General features: G+C 44.4%; 1 protein-coding gene across 4 annotated transcripts in view; it reads left to right on the forward strand.

The window, feature by feature from the left end:
• Positions 1-525: 525 nt before the first annotated feature.
• TCP11L2 (t-complex 11 like 2) overlaps positions 526-20,196 on the forward strand; it is a 38,716-nt gene continuing 19,045 nt past the window's right edge. For 2 of the 4 annotated variants that reach the window (XM_081591260.1, XM_081591257.1), the window contains exons 1-5: positions 889-1,013; positions 9,815-10,004; positions 12,878-13,013; positions 17,485-17,605; positions 19,087-19,307. In XM_081591260.1, the coding sequence (XP_081447386.1) occupies positions 9,848-10,004; positions 12,878-13,013; positions 17,485-17,605; positions 19,087-19,307 (635 nt within the window). In that variant the 5' untranslated portion in view covers positions 889-1,013; positions 9,815-9,847. Of the gene's footprint in view, positions 698-888; positions 1,439-9,814; positions 10,005-12,877; positions 13,014-17,484; positions 17,606-19,086; positions 19,308-20,196 lie in introns of those variants that run through there. The other 2 variants (XM_081591259.1, XM_081591258.1) reach the window with 2 other exon arrangements.

The raw sequence follows: 20,196 nt of genomic DNA on the forward strand, positions 1-20,196 counted from the left end.
CTGTCGAAACTTTGAAACTTCTCTCGGAGATAGGTGTTGCCAAGAACCCTAGGGGAAGTTAGATGCTTTATCTTTTGCGGGCATACGAAGTTTACAAGTTTACGAGAGCCTGGGTGGGTGTGACTCCCAGGAGCTAATCGTCCTGTCCAGTCATATCCAAATCTGGACTCCTGTTTCTGTGGAGGTGCAGACACAAACATAGGAGACAATTTGGTTGCTGACGTGCGTGGGAATGCACTTGCCCAGTAGTGGGTTAGATTGTCTCTGTGTAGACCGTGTGATAGTGGGAACTTAATTTGGATCGCCTGGTCTAGATGAGGAGTGTTCGGGTCGTAAAAGTTCCACCTGCGGCCAGGCAGCTTGCTGCACTGCTCATGATGGTGTGGGGCCCCGTAGACCAGTGGGGTCAACCCAGGGCTTCACCGCACTGTCCGCGGGCGGCTCCGCCCCGCCCCCAGAATCCCGGCTCCCGCTCCGCCCCCCAGCGCCCCGACTGGCCCCGCTCCCACAGCCCCAACAGGCCCCGCCTCCAATACCGGGCGCTTGGGAGGCACGGCTGCCCCAGTTCCGTAAACACTCCTCTCCCCGCCCCTAGCAGTACCCGACTGCACCACTCGCAGCCCACGGGGGGGAACTGTTCCCTCTGGCATCCAAAATACCCACAATCCAAGCTCTCCTAGGTCTCTTTCATTCGAAGGTGAGGCAGATGTCTTCTGTGAAGTCAGGTCTGTCAGAACTCTGGCGTCAAAGCTGAAGTGCCCTAGATTTACCTCTCTCCTTCATGCGGTCTTCACCCCCACTCTCCACTTATGTGGTGGCCACGCCGTGGCTGCCTCTCTAGAGTCCCTGCCGGCCCTTTAAATACCGCGTGGGGGGGCCGGGGAGGCTGAGGGTTGTCGGACTCCTGAGTTTCCAAGGTGTTTGTGCGGTCCTGGGCGAGGGAACACTTAAAGACCCCTGACGAGGGCTCCCTCAGTCGTCTTTCTCCTCCGCCTGTCTCCGTGCCGGACCCGGTGCGTACCATCCCCCGGGAAGGGGTCGCGGGCTCTGAGGTGACGGGCCAGGTTGGCAGAGGGGGACGCCTCACCCCAGTAGCCGCCCGAGGGCCTCCCCACTTCACCTCGGAGCTGCGTCCTGGGACCCGCGGCCAGGGGTGGTAGAGCCCGGCTTCTTGCTTCCCCAACCCCCTCCTCATATCCCTTGTTTGACCTCGAACCGCCGTCCCGCGTGGGATTTGTTTTGAAAGGAAACACCCGCGGCGGGTGTTGGGGCTGCCGCGGGCTTCGGGCCCTGGAGGGGCCGGGGTCAGGGTCGTGGCCGCTTGGCCTCTGTTTACCTCCCGCTGGGCCCGTGCCAGCGACGGCGCCGCGAGCGGCTTCCCACCATCTGGGCTCCTGGAGGGGGCACCTTGTCGCCTGCGACCGCTGGCCCGGCTTGGGTGAGTGAACCGAGCTGCGGTCACGGCCGGGAGGGGCTCCGATCGTGTGTTTGGGGTTTGTTGCCGGGGTTTCCTCGGTACTCGCCTCGGCCTCCGCTGTCCCCTCCCCCAAGGGTTTGTTTTGACAGGAAACGTGCTGCTGAAGGGGAGGGGCGCCCAGGGGACGTGGGCGAGAGGTGTGCAGATGCGTTCCCGCGACGGTACCCTCAGTTACCCGGAGGAGGCAGGACATGCGGGTCAAGCCCGGGTTCGAACCCCTGAGGCCCTCCGGGGTGGCTTGTGCTTCCCAAGGCTGCTACTTTGGGTGGTGCCACTCCAGGTCACAGCGGACGAACATGGCTAAGGGTTTTCATTAGTGTTAAGGAAAACTGTTCCCTTAAACCGAGCGATTTCACAGTGATAGAAAGTTTCCTTTCGAAACAAATCTATTTACATGCAAAAATCTCGTCCAGATAAAGAGAAGTGTTTGATAGAGCACAGATGAGGATGGAGATGTGGAAACAGACATGAAGAGAGGTCCTCAAGTGACTAAGTCTTGGGAAACATCATCTTCGATGGTTATCCTGTTACTTTCACGTTGAAGAAGCTAGGCAAGCTGTCTTTGTCCCCAGTGGGCCCCTTGGGCCCCAAGATCCCTGTGGCCCATGGTCTTTAGCCCAGTCAAAAACCTTGCTCTGTCCAACCTGCCAAATTTAATGAGGTTATGGCAGTGGTCCCCACTTTAGGGGGCCCCAGCCTGCCTTTTCCTCTTGCCTCCGGGGATTTCATCTATCATCCTGGCAGCCCCTGGAGGTTGCCTGACTTAAAGTGACCCAGGGCTGAAGATACCCAGTCGTGTATGAAGCAGCTTCAGTGCCCTTTTGTGGAGGGTTGAGGGCCCAGAGGAGGAAACAGGTACTAAAACAGGTCAGCCAGAGGCGGGAGAAGTGTTTTCAAGTGTGCACAGTGCCTAGAAATCCTTTCCCTGATGCTGTAATGTTATGGGTGGCATGAACATCTGCTTTTTTAGACAATAACTGGCTTTGTTGGCCTTTGTCTAGCTCTTTGTTAGCTCTAATTTGACGAAGACCAGTATTCTGTAGTTGAATGGAGCAGGCACCTACCTCTCTGCTCTGTGGTTTTTGCCTTGCTTCATGTGGATAACTCTTTAGCACTGCTATTGTTTAGGAGTGGTTCTAAAGCAGTGCTTTGCAGAAGATGAAGATTTCCCATATCATCTGCAGGGTTTTCTTCAGAGTCCAACCTGACTTCTGTGACTCTCTACCCTTTACTACAGATATGTGAATGCTTGTCCTTGCACCCGACCTTGATCGGGTCTTGAAGGATGATACCGGCTAGATGTTTCTTGAAATTTTCTCTTTTTCATGACTTAACCTTAATTGGATGGGTTTCATTCCTCAGGGCCCTGCTGGATAATCTGAGTAATTCACTTCAAAATGCTTCTGACTCATGCTAGCTGTAAGCAATTAACTCTTTTGATAATATTTGGGTTTTAAAGAGAGATTTTGCAGTTCATAAAGAAAGGCTCCCTGATGGAGGATTTTCAGTCACTCTAGTGCAGTTGGAGAAGGAAATGGCAACCCACTCCAGTATTCTTGCCTGGAGAATCCCAGGGACAAAGGAGCCTGGTGGGCTACCATCCATGGAGTCACAAAGAGTTGGACATGACTGAGTGACTAACACAAACACAGTGCAGTGAGTGAAAATGATTTTGGTCAATGAACTCTTTCAGTGATGCCCTTCGTGGTGTGGCACTTGAGCAGACACCCTGGGGGGAAGGTCAGCTTGTTATCACATGTGCAAGGGTCCATGTGGTGATGGATAGATCAGTTCAGCAGTGTGGGAGTGGAAAGAATGAACAGTTGTCCACATTTTCTATAGGCATCCTAGAGTGGTAAAGAGCATGGGATTTAGGGATCCACTGCCTGGATTAGAGTTGTGCCTGTGCCACTGCTGTGAACCCTTGAGCAAATTATTTAACCTCTCTGAGCCTCAGGTTCTTCCCTCTAAAAAGAGAATAATGATGATTCCTTTGCTAACAAGGTTATAATGAAGATTCAAGAAGATAAAACATTTTAAGCACTTATTATAGGGGCTGAGTCATAGTAAGTACTCAATAACTGTTACCGCCAATTGTTATTTTTAGCTACCAGTTTAGCATTAGGAGGGTGGAAAATTACAATGTGAAAGTTTCTTTAAGCTCTGGGACTGTGAGTCTTTGCTAATTTGAATTATTGGTGCCTTGGAAATGCGTTGAGATAGGCATTGGAAATTGGAGGAAGAAGACATAGCTTCTTCCTGAAAGGAGTTTAAAATGTAGTGGGGAGACAGATTTGCAGACAACAATCTTTCAGTGACCGCATGATGGGAATATAAACAATGTGAGTGAGGCAGAGGAGAAGGGTAACCCAAGTTGTCTTGTGAATAGTGTGACTTAATTTGTTCATCTGTGATGCTCACTGAGCTCTTGCTCTATCGCAGGCAGCATTCTAAGCTCTAAGATGACTAATAAATGGAATGAGTAGGGATATCAAGGAATGTCACTTCGAAGTTGTAACATTTGCTTTCAAGTCTGAATGACAACAAGGCCCCAACCACACAGAGATCAGGGAAAAGAACATCCCACTGGAAGGGAATAGCAGGTGCAAGTGCTCCAAAGAAGGAAGTTTGGCATGTCAGAGTAACCCAGAGAAAGCCATTGTGTTCAGGACATGAAGAATTAGGGGGAGAATAGTAACAGAATAAAGTAGACAAAGGCCAAATCACAGAAGGATTATAAACCATTGCCAAGAGACCTTATAGGAAAAGGGGACCCACCTGGAGAAGAACACTTAAAAGGGATTTCTTTTGCCTTTTCTGAAGGGTTCTGGACAATTTCTTGTTTTACTCATTAGGCACTGTTCAAGAAGGACGTTGGGAAAGTTTGACAGTTTAGAAGAGATTTTATAATAGAGTGCTATCTAAGCTAACATAGCAGTGGGAACAATCAAGATCATAAAACTACAGGAGACTGGACTGTTCTGAATTAGACTTGAACTTTTGGTACAGTACTTCTTCTTTTAACCTTTTACTTTGCAATAATTTCAAATTTACAGAAAAAGTTGCAAGAACAGTACAAAGAACTCCCTGTTGTCTACCTTTTACTCATATTCACCTATTAGCATTTTGTTCCATAGGCTTCATTGTTTTCTTTTTCTCTCATTTGAATCATTGGAGAGAAAGTTGCATATATCATAGGCCTTTATTCCTCAGCGCATAATCACAGCACACTTATCAACTTCAGTAAATTTGACATTATAATACAGACAGATTCAAGTATTGTAACCATGTTGTCAACTGATATAATAATGTTTGTTATAGCATTTTTTAATTTGGTACAGGATACAATCTGGGATCATCTACTGCACTCAGTTGCCAAGTCCCCTTTCATTATCCTCAACCTTTCTTTGTTTTTTGTGACACTGACATGTTTTAAAAATTCATAATTTCTAATAAGAATAAAATAATATTTCATATCTGTCAAGCACTTAGTAGGAGTTTAAATACATAGACTACTTCAATTACAGCAATTCTGTAAGGTAGTTAATACTGCTGTCCCCAATTCATCAAGGGTAAGTTCCCTGTCTCCAGTCTATAAGTATCACAAGTTGAGATAAAGAATCTAGTCCTCCTGGCTCCAGAGCCAATGTCCTTACTGCCTTGGTGACATGTGCGTGGTGACTGGTGGATCTTTGCAGTTCTGAACCATTGCAGGATCATTTGCAGGTAGACCTTGCTGCAGAAAGAAAATAAGAAAGTAAAGTCACTTATCTGGATGCAGCCTGAGGATCACTGGCAAATTAAAAACTGATTTTCCCCCTATATGTGGTGAAACACAGGATGAGCCCCTTCAGGTCTCTGTAACTTGTTCCCTCTTCTCTAAAATGCCAGTGGTCATATGGCTATTCATTCCACAATAAATATTTAAGTGCCTCCTGCCTCCCAGTCACTGACATTGGAAGGAATGATTATACTGCCTCTATTATTATAAAATGTGGAACAGTGCAATGAAAAATGTGATTATTCTCTTTGAATAGTGATACACCGTAGTGCTGGAGGCTTTGCTTTGGTGTTACCTCCTCTCTTCACATTGACTTTACTTTTGGCCATTGAGTAAATCCTCCCGTGTAGGATGAGACATGGTGTTCCCGGAAAGTTGTCTGGTTTGTTTGTGAGTTGCACTGGTGAAGGTTAAGTAGATCTAGTTTGTCGGTATTAGAAGCATTACATTTTTTAAAGAAACAACCTGCTTTTGTTGTCACTATTCTAAGAGAGAATCCAAAATAGCTTTAAAAGCAGTCTAATTACCCTTAATGCTTTTCAGTCAAGAAGCTTTGTCCCCAGATGACCTATATGTACACACAAGACCAAGAAAGGTAAGAGCAAGTGTGAAGGAATTTGCAGAAGACTGTTTGTACCATCAGAGAAGGCAATGGCACCCCACTCCAGTACTCTTGCCTGGAAAATCCCATGGATGGAGGAGCCTGGTAGGCTACAGTCCATGGGGTCGCTAAGAGTCGGACACGACTGAGCGACTTCACTTTCACTTTTCCCTTTCGTACACTGGAGAAGGAAATGGCAACCCACTCCAGTATTCTTGCCTGGAGAATCCCAGGGACAGTGGAGCCTGGTGGGCTGCCGTCTATGGGGTCGCACAGAGTCGGACACGACTGAAGCGACTTAGCAGCAGCAGTTTGTACCATGATGCGCCATTTGCTTTTGATTTTTGTATTTCAAACAAATGCAAGAATTCTGTCCTAGGTCAACTCCAGTCTTTGTTATCTGTAGGGGAACATGCTTTTATCACCACGGAATGAAACTATTCTTCCCTCCAGAGTTTCTAATGCCTAAAATGATGATAATAACAACTACCAAAGCAAATAATACTAACAGCAGCAAACATCTGTATCCTGTTTACTCTGTATCAGACATTGGTCCAATATATACTGCCTGAATGAAATCTCTCACCAACCCTATGAGTTAGGTATTATTAATTTGAGAATGCAGGCCATTTCTTTTGGCTTCAAAGAAAAATTTCTGCTCAGATCCATGAAAACTCAGTTGTAATGTAGAGGCTTCTACCAATTAAACAGGATTTCTGAACAGTTTTTATTACATCCCCTATGCCAGAAACTCTACTTCCAGTGAATTGTTGGAAGAAAGCAAGCTGTGTATGTGCTATGCTCAGTCATTTCAGTTGTGTCCAACTTTTTGCCACCCCATGGACTGTAGCCCGCCAGGCTCCTCTGTTCATGGGATTTTCCAGGCAAGAATACTAGAGTGGGTTGCCATTTCCTCCTATAGGATATCTTCCCGACCCAGGGATTGAACGCTCGGTTCCTCCATCTCCTTCATTGCAGGCAGATTCTTTATCCGCTGAGCCAGCTTGGGAGCCTGGAAGAAAGCATAGTTGCATGTTATTGAGCATTTCTTCCATGAAACATTTGATTTCTCAGAACCTCTAGTGATGTGATGCTTCACAGAACTCTGGGTTTATATAGCATTTTAGCAGTTCCTCATAAAAGGCACCTGAGAGCTGGACCAACCCCCTCAGAAAAATGAGGTGAAGAGAGCAGATGCATTGTGGGTGAAGTCATGCAGCAAATCAACAGCAGAGTCAGGCCTCACACCTGGGACTTCTACCTCCCAACCTGGAGCTTTTCATTTTTTTAAAAATCTGTGCTTAGCTGCCTCGTTAAACACAATTAAGAAACCTATGAGGTGTGCTGTTCAGCTGGAGTATAAAAATGAAATGGACAGTTTTAGCTATTAACCTAGTTCATAAATTCCAATGGATGAAAAGCTTTTATTCACTTTTACCTAGAAAAATAGCCAAAGTGAAGAGAAATGATCTCAGAGCATCATGGCACAGTTGTCACAGTTGAATGAATGAAAGAAATAATAAAGTGGAAGCAGAGCTTAAGGTATTCTAGTTTAAGAGTATGACAGGACTAGGGAATATTGAGTCCAAACCTCATAAGGCAGGTAGAGGTGGTAGGTTCTTTGCTCCAGGCCTTAACCTGTGACAGCAGCGGGTCTGTAAATGTGGAATATCAGTTTGCAAATGTTCTGGTTGCAACTGTACCAGATGGGATTCGAGGATTCTGATTCAGCTGACACCGAATGAATGCTTGTCACACACTTGACACTGATGGTGGACGAGACACAGTTCTTGCCTTAGTGAGGGGAGTCAGAAGTAGCCAGGGGAGGGAAATAAATATGAGAGTCTAAGTGCTATTGGGCAGATACCAGAGATGTGCTGCAGGTAGACAGAGAAGAGTGCCCTTAGCTCTGGCCAGGCGTAGAGGGAGGGCTTCCTGGTTTCCTTTCCTCAAAAACCAGCATTTTCGAGAAATGCCATCCATGAGAAGCAAAACGTTGGCAAAGAGAGAAAGCCAGAGGCAAGGGCAAGCACTCCTTTTGGGACTTGGGGTTTGGTGGAATTGAAAGGGTTAGAGTGGACCATTTTCTTCTTCCTCTAGCCCCATCCACACCCACACCCCCTTCTATCAGATGGGAGTTAAAGCGCAAGACTAGTTTGCCTGGGGTAAAGGAGGTGAGCCCACCACTGAGAATGCCAGGGGTCAGACCTTTTGTAGCCTGTGTCCAAGGTGTTTGGTTTTGGGACTCTGGGAGTAGTGTCTCTGTGGGGAAGCTTCCTGGCAGCTCCAGCATCACCCCACTCCCTCCGCTTCGGTCTGCAGAGGAAGCCTCTGAGTTGGTGATTTTCTGTTTGTGAAAGTGGAGGGCTGAGCAAGGATGCATTTCTACAAGTGGCACGACTGTAGAGGTTGCTTGGGTGAGGCCAGGGGCAAGTGCCCTTGACTTCTCACCTTTAGTAAGTCCCTCTTAGGCCCATCCATTTCTCTGTCATCACCCAGAGGATAAAAAAATAGCCCTGTTTCTCTCAGCAAAGGCTCAATCCCCCAACTTGGTCCCCAGCCTGCCTCTCCTTTCTGGCGCTTCCTGAGCAGTGCCTTGGTGTCCCCTTCCTTGTCCTCCAGCATCTGACACACAGCTTTAGGTAACTGGACTTTAGAGCCATGAGAGGATGGCCTTGCATATTTTGTTCACTGTTACTTTTCCCTGGGCTTGGTGCACAGTAAGCGCTTAATACATTTGAAAGGGACCATTGAAGGAACTTCAGGCACTTCCAGGCATTCTGTGGGTAGTTGTGGTTTCATGTTCTGACTGTCTTAAAAGCTCAGAGAACCTCATTGCTGGTTCAGGTTTAAAGACACTCCGTGAACTCTTACTGTCATTACCATCCATTCAAGATTTGAGGTGCCTTTCTCCTCGGGCCTGGGTTTCCCCTCAGTGGCAGCTAGCACCACACTCATATATCAGGGCTGGCTCCTCCACAGGTGTGGGTGAGGATCCTGAGTTGTGGCCTGAGCATCCAGCGTACCCCAGGTCTCCTTTCCAGGGTGGGCCCAGGCGGTGACTGGGCCCACTACCCTGCCCTTCCCTGGGAAGCAGTCTGATGTCCCAGAAACAGCCCTGGATGTGGAGTCCAGGGACTGGCTTTGTGGCACAGCAAGTCTCCCAGAGCATGTTCTCCCCTAGCCTGTGAACCAGCATCTTTGTGCCTGCTTGTTCATTGGGTGGCTGTGGGTACTTGGTAAATTATCAAGTACAAACCAAAGATCGGGCCTTATGCTTCATAGCATGGCAGTTTGTGACAAAATGGACGAGGAAAACCTATAGACTTGCCAGCCAGAGATCTTACTTAGTAGCTCCTCTTTCCCCAGGAGGCTCACAGACAACTAAAGAGACTGATTTCAAAAATATTTTATGTAAAACAAAGACAGAGGAATAGTAATAGCTAACATGTGAATGCTGTGGTAGGCACTTTAATAAGATGAATCCTGCTTCATCTTCAAGCAACCCCATGAGGTGAGTCTTTCAGCCCAGCTTTACTCCGGAGGGAGGAAGTTGAGTGACTTCTCCAAGGTCACCTGGCAAAAGACAGAACAAGCTTCTAACCTGGAGCCCCACACTCTCTTACCCTCCCATACTTCAGCAGCCTTCACAGGAGAGAACATGTGCCCTGTACATTGTTTTTTGAGGATCTGTTCTTACTGGGAGCTGCTCCATGTTCACACTGAGGATGTCCCGTGGGAGCTCATACCTGTGGCTGTAGAGTCCCTTTCTGAAGGCAGTCTTGCAGGCCTAGTGACAGGCTGGCCTGGGTGCCACAGGAGGAAGGAGGTCATCTGCTGGGGGCCTTTCTGGTGCTGTGACACAGAGGATGTGGCTGTCTATGCTGGAGGAGGCATGGGCACTCCTGGTGGAAGCACCAGGGAAGGTTGACACAGGGTCTGTTTGTCCGTGCAGGTGCTGTCTCTACCCACACTCCCACGACACAAAATGCCCTTCAATGGTGAGAAGCAGTGTGTGGGCGAGGACCAGCCAAGCGATTCCGACTCTTCCCGGTTTTCCGAGAGCATGGCTTCTCTCAGTGACTACGAGTGCTCCAGGCAGAGCTTCACAAGCGACTCCTCCAGCAAATCCAGCTCTCCTGCCTGTAAGCCGACAAGGAGCAGAGCCTGGGGGGTGCTGGGCATGGTTCTAGACACAGATGTTTGTTTTTTCTTTTAATCAATATTTTTTAAAATATTTATTTATCTGGCTGGGCCAGGTCTCAGTTGCAGCCTGCAGGCCCTATTTTTAGTTGCAGCGTGCGAACTCTTGGTTGTGGCATGTGGGATCTAGTTCCCTGACCAAAGATCAAACCTGGGCCCCCTGCATTGGGAGCATGGAGTCTTACCCACTGGACCACCAGGGAAGTCCCTAGATGCATGTTTGAGTGAGAGCAAAGTCCTGACTTCCTCTCCTTTCTAGACATACTGGAATGTCACTGTAAGGGCACCACAGCTCTCTTGTACACACTCTCAGCAATAAACAGCCACTGAATATTAAAAAGCAGAGACATTACTTTGCCAACAAAGGTCCATCTAGTCAAAGCTATGGTTTTTAATGTAGTCATGTATGGATGTGAGACTTGGACCGTAAAGAAAGCTGAGCACTAAAAAATTGATGCTTTTGAACTGTGGTGTTGGAGAAGACTCTTGAGAGTCCCTTGGACTGCAAGGAGATCAAACCAGTCAATCCTAAAGGAAATCAGTCCTGAATATTCATTGGAAGGGCTGATGCTGAAGCTGAAACTCCAGTACTTTGGCCATCTGATGTGAAGAACAGATGCATTGGAAAAACCCTAATGCTGGGCAAGATTGAAGGCAGGAGGAGAAGGGGACGACAGAAGATGAGATGGTTGGATGGCATCACTGACTCGATGGACATGAGTTTGAGTAAGCTCCAGGAGTTGATGATGGACAGGGAAGCCTGGCATGCTTCCCTATGAGTCCATAGGGTCTCAAAGAGTCGGACAAGACTGAGCAACTGAACTGAACTGAAGTTTACAGTCTGTTTTTATTTTCATCACTGTCTCTGATCTTTGGTTTGACTGTAAATCAGGTCTTCCAACCCCACCCTGTCTTCTCTCTCACTTGGTGGAAAACTACTCCTAGAGATCTTTTTTTGAGTCACATTCAAGGAAGAATTCAAATCGGTCCTTTCTCATTTACATGGAAGGAAACTTGCCCCAACTCAAGGGTCAAGCAGGAAGTGAAATAATCTAATGGGTTTCCTGCTGATTTCAAAAACCATTGTGCAAATCACCCCAGAAAAGGGGTGCCCATGAGGAGAATTACTACACTAGGGATGTGAGAGTTAAAAGATGGCCATGGTGAAGGGAGATGTCTTTTTCCTTTTTTGTGTGTGGACGCTAGAGATGTGCAAAGCAGTGTATTTGTCTTTTACTTATTTTTTTTTAGCTTTTTAATTGGTATTTTATATGGAAAATATAACCCTTTAAATTGTCAGTGCAAATGCAGAGAGAAGCAACTAACATTTAATATGATCAAATGCCCCCTTTGGAAAAAGCTTATTCATCTGTATTTAAGTTAGTACATTCTCATTTTTTAAAACATGGAAAAGTAGATAGAAAAGAAAATACTGCCTGTAACATCACCCAAAGATGACAGCTGTGACAGTGCTTTGTCGTATTTTCATTCTTCACAGACATATATGTGCACATGTACTCTTTTTTGCTTACTATTATAACTAAAACATTTACTCATAATAATCTTTTTAAACATTTTTATGACTACTTATTACTTTATCAAGTGAATATACCCTCAGTTTATTTAACTTCTGTTTATCATCAGGCATTTAGTTCATTTCCTTTTTTTTTTTTTTTTGCTTTACAAATAGTGCATTATGAACATCGCGGTGCATAAAGCCTTTCAAGGAATTCCTTTGTATGTAATTAGATTCCTGGACTAAAGGGTACAGACATTTTCAAGGAGAATGCTAATGGAGAAGAGAATTGGCAAAAGAATTTATTAGCAGCCACCCAGCTTTCAGTGCTTTTTCTCATTCTTTGTATATATACGGGGTTGATGTCTCCAGCAGGCATCAAGACATCCTGAAAAAGGATTTTACTAATCGTATACAACCATTCCTTCCTCCTCCTCTTCTTCCTCTTCCATCTCCCTCTTCTCCACCATCTCCTTGTCATCTTCTCATTTCTGAAATTATTTTAGATAGCAAAGAATTGGTGGCAGTCAGCATTATTTAAGACAATGGTTTCTAATTAACAGAAGCTGAGAGTTCCAGGAATGATTTCAAAAAGACATGACTTACTAGAATAATTTTTGAATGATCTTTTTCAAATAACTGAAATAATTCTTTACTCACTATTTCCTACTGAGAAGTAGATGATCAACTTATCAGATTTATTTTACTTATCTACATTTATGGAATTTTTGCCATGTTCCCTACTTAAACTATCTTGTTTAATCACTTCAGGACAGTCCTTCGAGCAGGTTAAGTTATGCTTCAGTGAAGTCAAATGGTAACCACCAATTAGCAAAACTTAGAATTGTGCTATACTGCATATACTTTTAGATATTATAGTTTTAAAAAATCAGTTCATAGTGAGCCAGCTTAAATTAATGTTATGAATTACAGTATAAAAAGTAGTCATCAATTTCCTGTAGAGTACATGTAATAGATGCAGATAGTAGTATGTGGTGAAAAATGAAGCAGTTTAATTTTTAAAAGTAACTTGTAATAGCCTATGTTAATAAAAAATTTCTAAGAAACTTTGACAGTTTATTATCAATATAGTAACTGAAGCTATCAAAGGAATTTTTAAATTTTTGAAGCTGTAAGTATTTAAGCATGGGAATCTACCTGCTTTAGTATACATTCTTCTTACTTGTAAAACCTTGAAGATAATACTCTGGAGTAGCTTAAACCTTGTGTGCATCAGAACGTGTCACTAGTTGGCAACTCCTCTTCCACGGCATTAACTGGTTTTTGTTTTCTTTTCAGCAACAAGCCCTCCCAGGGTTGTGACATTTGACGAAGTGATGGCTGCAGCAAGGAACTTGTCAAACATGACTCTTGCTCATGAGATAGCTGTAAATGAGAACTTTCAACTGAAACAGGATGCCCTCCCTGAGAGCAGGTAACCTGGAGGCATCTGTGGTGCATGAACTGCACTGCAGACTCTGTGTGTGTATATGTGTGTGTCCTGTAAACACAAATATTCACACTGATTCCTGGACAGTCTCCTATAATGTCTACTGGGAGTTAACAGTACAGTAAGCCCCTACATATGAACCTTCAAGTTGCAAACTTTCAAAGATACGATTGTGCCCCTGTATGCCAGCTGTTGGACTGTGCTACTGTACACAGTATTAAAGGTACAATACTGTAAGATTAAAAATGTTTTATTTTTTTGTGTGTGCTTGTTTTATGTGTATTACTTGTGTGAAAAGTATTATAAAACTATTACAATACAGTACTCTATAGCCAATTGTGTGAGTTGGGTACCTAGTCTAACTTTGTCGGTGCTTGCATGCTAAGTCGCTTCAGTCATGTCTGACTCTTTGCAATCCCGTGGACTGTAGCCCACCAGGCTTCTCTGTCCATGGGATTCTCCAGGCAATAACACTGGAGTGGATTGCCATGCGAACAAATTGGACTCACGGACATGTTCTCAGAGTGGAACTCATTCATATATAGGGGACTTACTATATTTAGTTCTCTAACAAGGTCTTTTTTTTGTTTTTAAAACCATTCTTCTAGGGTATATGTCACTCATAGAGTTTTAGAATTCAGTTTATATGTCACTTCCCGAGTGAAGCTTTTCCTGACAGGAATTCCTGAGCCCACTAGACTACATGAAATCACCTTCTAAAGACTCCTGTAGCTCCCTCTCCCTCTGTCTTGTTAAGATGTCTTATAATTTTAGGTTCAATGTCTGTCTTTTCCACTGGACCCAAAGCCCTGTTAATGGAAAAACTATGTCTATATTGTTTGCTCTGTTCTTATTGCCCAGCAGAGTGCCTGACACGTGGTACATGCTCAAGAAATATTTGCAGCCTGACTTATTAAAAACTGATATTCAGATTGTAAAAGACAAATGAATGCAGCTGAGCTGCCAGAGTGATGAGTCTATCTAGAAGCCTCTGGAGGTAGGAATCACGACAGCATAGGTACCCCTGGTTAACGTCATGCCCAAGGGATCTCTAGTTAGAGCCATGTCCTTATACCCCACCTCAGTCTTTCCAGTTTTGGTGGTTCACAAGTCCCCTGGGACAAAGAGAAGAAAAGGCTTGCAGCCATGACTGCAGGTAAATAAGCTTTAGAGGCAAAATTGGCCCATGGATAGCCTCACTGAATCTGAAAGCTCACAGTGCCATTTATAAATCAGGAGGCATTCTCTCCATCAGTGAAGACAACATATAATATTTGATTCCATTCAACAAGTTTTTGTTTTAAAGCAGGAAAAGAGTAAACATAGTAATTTTCCTTTTTAAAAATATGGATCATAGTCCTCCTCCTGGGGATATTATTCATAATAATCATGAATACTTTTTAAGATTACTGGCCAAAGTAGGTGTATCTGTTTGGTTTTCTATGGTGATCGCGTTTCACTACGATCCTTTTTACCAGCTCTGCTGCTCCACCCCCAGGCCAGGTCACCATCGTCTCTGACCTGGACTCTTTCTATCCTAGCTGGTTGCCCAGTCTTCATCCTTAGCTACTGGCAGTCCATCCTCCACATGCACAGGCAGCCACAGTGATCTTTCTACAGGGTAAATCAGATTAAATCATGATTTTGCCTAAAACCCGTCAGTGGTTCTGTCACACTTAGAATAAATATTCCAACTCTATAATATGACTAGCAAGGCCCTCCTTCACCAACTGTGTCTCTTATTCCTTCCCTCCTGCTTGCTTCAGCCACACTGGCTTCCTTGCTGATCCTGGGGCACACCAGCTTGATCCTATCCCGAGGACTTTTTCTGTCTTCCTTCTTTTTTAATGTTTTTCCCATAGGTCTTCACCAGCTGCTTTCTTTTCCCCATTCATGTCTTGGCTCTAAGGTCACTCACTGTCTTAGAGAAGCTTTCTTCTACCACCCCGCCAAATGGACACCCTCTTCATCACTGTGGACCACATTGTCTTCCTCTACCTTCCTCATGGCTCTGAAATTGTTTTACTCACTGTCAATATGTTTTTTGTCTTTCTGTCTCTGCCAACATATAAGCTTTTTGAGAGCAGACTCTTTTTGATACACCCCAGTGCCTGAAACAGGGCCTACCACATATTGAATTTTGAATAAACATTTATTGACTAATAAAGATGAATTTTTAAATTTAAAATGAGTATGTTTTATGAAGTGCAGCAAATTGGGAATATTTGTGCTTTAAATTCATAAGTTGCAAATACAGAGTAAATGAGGGCCCTTTAGGATGGGACAGACCTTGGGGTTTGAATTCTGGCTCTGCTGAGACTGTATCTGAGCCTCACATTCTCCATAATACTCACTTGAATGCATGCTCCTGGGCATGTAAGTGCCTTGCACATGAATACTTTGATACTGTGGAAGATAGGAATTCCCCTTCTCTTCATTTTCTGCCATGGCTAGAAAATGTGAGCAAGAGAAACAACACGCAGAGTTAGGACACGTTACCTTTGCTTAAAAGTGAAATAGCATAGCATTATCTGTTGACTTTTCAGATGATTCTCCACAGTGGCCAAGTTGTTACTATTTTTTTTTTTCATCAAAGCATCAGCCTTTGTTACTTGTGACAAATGAGGAGACAGGCAATTGCTCTCAAAGTGCTGTCTCCTTTACTGTTTAAAAAATGGCTGACTCTCATATTTTACCAAGTATTTTCTTGGGGAGAAATACTTGGTGAAATAAGTCAGGTTTCTGATACTGGGTAGGAATGCTTATAAATGATTTGATTGATCTCATCACTACCCACCCAAAATTAGAAATCTAAGAAATTTGGAAAACTTAAACTCTGACATCCTTCAAGGAGCTATAAAGTTGTTTTAGCTCATTCCTGATTGGTCCATTCAAGCCAAGTACCTGAGGCTTGTAAAGTCAAGAGCAAAAATCCATTCCTGTAATGTTTGCCTTTCTAATTGTTCTGTAATTGCTTGAGAGCATTTCAGACATTGGGAATGTCATTTATGTTGAATAAATCTATTCAGGCAACTAGACTAAGTTTTAACATTTAAAGTGGCTGAGTATAGTATTTGCAGTTATAAAAATAGTTTTAAGTCATGCTTCTCAGAAGGCTAGTTTTTACTTCTAACATTATTGTATATTTTAGCTATTTGAGCTTTAAAAATAAAATTTAAGTGATATGCTTAACTGTCAAATTATCAATTCATTCACTATGCATTCAGTAAACCTTCAGTAAATACCAAGTGCTATGCTAGGTATGGTGGCAGGTACCTAGAAGTGGCCTCTATCTGAGAGAGGTGCATAGCCCTGTGAGGGATAGAAACTTGAAGTAATTACAGTTCAGGGAAATATGTGTTTTTCTAAAAGCAGTTGAAAAATGGTATAGGAGTTCAGTAGGGTTGTGCATTTTAACATGCACCTATTTTGGGGCATTGACATTGACAGGATAAAGCAAGGATGGCCACCTATTCTATTGTGAAGCTTTCCTAGGAAGACTCCTATTTCAGCAGTGTGGTCTGGCCAACTTTAAATGGGACATCTAAACTGGAGCTGGCAGGCATTCAAATGCATGTCTCCTTGGGGCCAATCTGTTCTGTTCCATGCCATGAAACATCCGCTATTAAGGAAAGAACAACTTGGCCACCTCATCCCAAAAACCTAGACCAGGTCTGAAGATCTGTGTAGAAGACTAGCTGCGGAAACTTCCCTGGTGGTCTGGTGGTTGAGATTCTGCTGCCAATTCAGGGGTTGCAGGTTTGATCCCTGGTCTGGGAATTAACATCCCACATGCTGTGCAGTGTGGCCAAAATATTAAAAAAAAAGAAGAAGAAGAGTGGATGGGTGAAATATGGTATCTCCTTAGGACAGAATTTTATTTTATTTATTTTTGGCTGCACCAGGTGTTGCTTTTACATGGGCTTTCTCTAGTTGCAGTGCATGGGCTTTTCATTGCTGTGGCTTCTCTTGTTGTGGAGCACAGGCTCTAGATGCGGGCTTCAGTAGTTGTGGCAAACAAGTTCAGTAGTTGTGGCTCCAGGCTTAGTTGCTTCATGGCATGTGGAATCTTCTCAGACCAGGGATCAAACCTGTGTCTGCTGCATTGACAGGCAGATTCTTATCCACTGTGCCACCAGGGAAGTCCTAGGACAGAATTTTATGAACTTGTGGAAAGCTATAGGAAGGAAGCACTTAAAAAATTTAGGGGAGATACTTAAGACAGAATATTAAATGAAATAAGTATATAATATGGTACAGACCACTACTAAAACAATTGTATTAAGACCATTCATTGAAATATGTCAAATATGTCAAAAGATTAATAATAGAATTATGAGCAGTTTTTATTCTCTGTTTTTTGCATTTCCTAAGATTTTTACAAAGAGCATATTTCTTTTATAATTAGGAAAAATAGTGCTTATGTAAAAAAAAGTGATTCATTTCATTTGCATAGCTTGGCCGGTCGAGTGAGGCACATTGTCCATCAGGCCTTCTGGGACGTCTTGGAATCAGAACTGAATGCAGAGCCTCCTGAGTATGAACATGCCATCAAACTGTTCGAAGAAATCAGAGAGGCAAGTTGATGTTGTCTGTATTCATCAGTAATCCTCTGCCCCTACCCTGCCCCAAAGGCTGTTTTTCTGTTGTTTTTTCTCTCAAGAGTATTAGAGGCTCTTTTTGAAACACTGAGCCAGTTCAATCACTGGAAGAGTTTTTACCTGCACCTCTGAGAGGAGAATGGAGACACAGGGAAAACAGGGCAGTGACAGAGCACAGGCCAGCGCTTAGCTGGTAGGCGGTGGCTGTGGTGCTTCAGAGCACAGAGCCCAGGCTAGATAGGTCTGCTTTAGGGATCTGCTTCTGCTTTCTCTTAAGTCTCAGTCTCCTGAGTGAGTGAAGTGAAAGTCGCTCAGTCATGTCCGACTCTTTGCGACCCCATGAACTATATAACCCATGGAATTTTCTAGGCCAGAATACTAGAGTGGGTAGCCTTTCCCTTCTCCAGGGGATCTTCCCAACCCAGGGATCGAACTCAGGTTTCTTGCATTGCAGGCAGAGTCTTTACCATCTGAGACACAAGGGAAGCCCAAGTCTCCTGAGTAGTTGCAAGAATTAAATCAGATGACAGTTATGGCTAACGTTTCACAAGACACTTGCTTTGTGCTAAGCACTAGAGTATTCATTTATTCCTTACCATAATGCTGTGAGATAGTTATGCCTGTTACTATTTTATATAAAGAAACTGAATTCCCTGACTCATCTAAGGTCACACAGCTTTGAGGGGCAGAAGGTACTTGAACTGAGGCACTCCTGCTCAGAGCTCGTGCTCCCAAACACATGCTGTGTGTACAGTGTCTGCTGTGTCATGAATAGGTTGCTCACATAATATATAATGTGCGTGTATGCATGCTAAGTTGCTTTAGTTGTGTCTGACTCTTTGCAACCTTATGGACTGTAGCCCACCAGGCTCCTCTGTCCATGAGATGATCCGGGCAAGAATACTGTAGTGGGTTGCCATGCCTCCTTCCAGGGATCTTTCCAACCCAGGGATCGAATCCCTCTCTCTTACATCTCCTGCATTGGCAGGCAGGTTCTTTACCACTAGTGCCACCTGGGAAGCCCATAATATATATTTCACATGTAAATATACTGTATTATACTAATGGGGCCCATGGGGGTGTTACTATTTGCCCTTCTTTAAAAGGTTCTTTTGGATCCCTGATCTGCAACTTTTCCTTTCTTTGCATGATTTCTCTGTAAACTTTTTAAAGTTCTTTCAATACTATTGCTTCCTTGCCAGTTATTTTCATTATGATGGTGTTAGTAACTTCCCATAGGAGTAAAGGGGAAGCTTTCATTCAGAAGATCGAGCTTTCTTTTTAGGACAGGACCCTGGCTGGCATGCTTCTCTGATCCATCACCGAGTCAGGGCAAACTTCCATGATATCCAGGGCATTCAAATACTGAGGGCAGGGAGCTTGGTCATCTAGACACTGAAATTTAAAAAATGACAGCCTTTCTTCATGTAATGATGCTGTTCATTCTCCCTGTGCAGATTCTCCTCTCTTTCCTGACTCCTGGTGGCAATCGGCTTCGCAACCAGATTTGTGAAGTTTTGGACACAGACCTCATTAGGCAGCAGGCTGAGCACAGTGCTGTTGACATCCAAGGCCTGGCCAACTACGTCATCAGTACCATGGGAAAGCTGTGCGCCCCAGTGCGAGATGACGACATCCGAGAGTTGAAGGCTACCAGCAACATCGTGGAGGTGCTGAGGTTAGTGCTGGCTGCTTGCATTTTCTTAGAGTATCTTCCAGTGCATTCAGAAGGGAAATGTGGGAATTGAGGGGCACAGAGTAGTAACTGGTCTCCCAAAGGAACCCTTAACCCTAGGGAAAAAACTGACTAAGCAAGGGGCCAGTCAATCATTTATTGTGTGCATGGAACTTTCACATAGAATGAGCAAACAAGGGTGTTAGCTGGCTGTGCTGGGCCCTAGAGATGCAGTGATTAAAGGGGTAGATATGATCTCTGACCCCAGGGAGTTTACAATTTAATGGGGAGACAGCCCTGAACAAGGAATTACAGTTGTGATAAAGCACTGTGGGAGGGGAAGTAGAGAGGATTAATAGAGCCCCCAGCAGAGGCATCTAATCTCATCAAGGATACAGGAAGCCTTGATTAGGTAGGGTATTGGTAGCTGCTTTGACATGTAAACCTTGAATTCTCAGTGATTTAACCACTAAAAGTTTGTTTCTCACTCACGCCACAGTCTGAGTCAGGGATTCTTGGTCAGGCAGCCTTCCAAGCGCCATTCAGGGACCCAGTCTCCTTCTCTCCTTGGCTCCACCCAGGTCTTTGGAGTCCTTTACATTCAGCTGGTGAATGGGGAAGAGATCATGAGGAAGGCATGCTGCTGCTGTTTAGTCGCTCAGTGGTGTCTGACTCTTCTGCAGCCCCATGAACTGTAGCCCACCAGGCTCTTCTGTCCATGGGATTTTCCAGGCAAGATTACTGGATTGGGTAGCCATTCCCTTCTCTAGGTGATCCTCCCAACCCAAGGATTGAACCCACATCTCCTGCATTGGCAGGCAGATTTTTTACCACTGAGCCACCTGAGAAGCCCTGAGGAAGACATGTTAAATGTTTAACCACCTCGGCCCAG

This window comes from Giraffa tippelskirchi, chromosome 4, assembly GCF_054371585.1.
Source record: "Giraffa tippelskirchi isolate mGirTip1 chromosome 4, T2T-mGirTip1v1.2.pri, whole genome shotgun sequence".
Classification (NCBI taxonomy): Eukaryota; Metazoa; Chordata; class Mammalia; order Artiodactyla; family Giraffidae; genus Giraffa; species Giraffa tippelskirchi.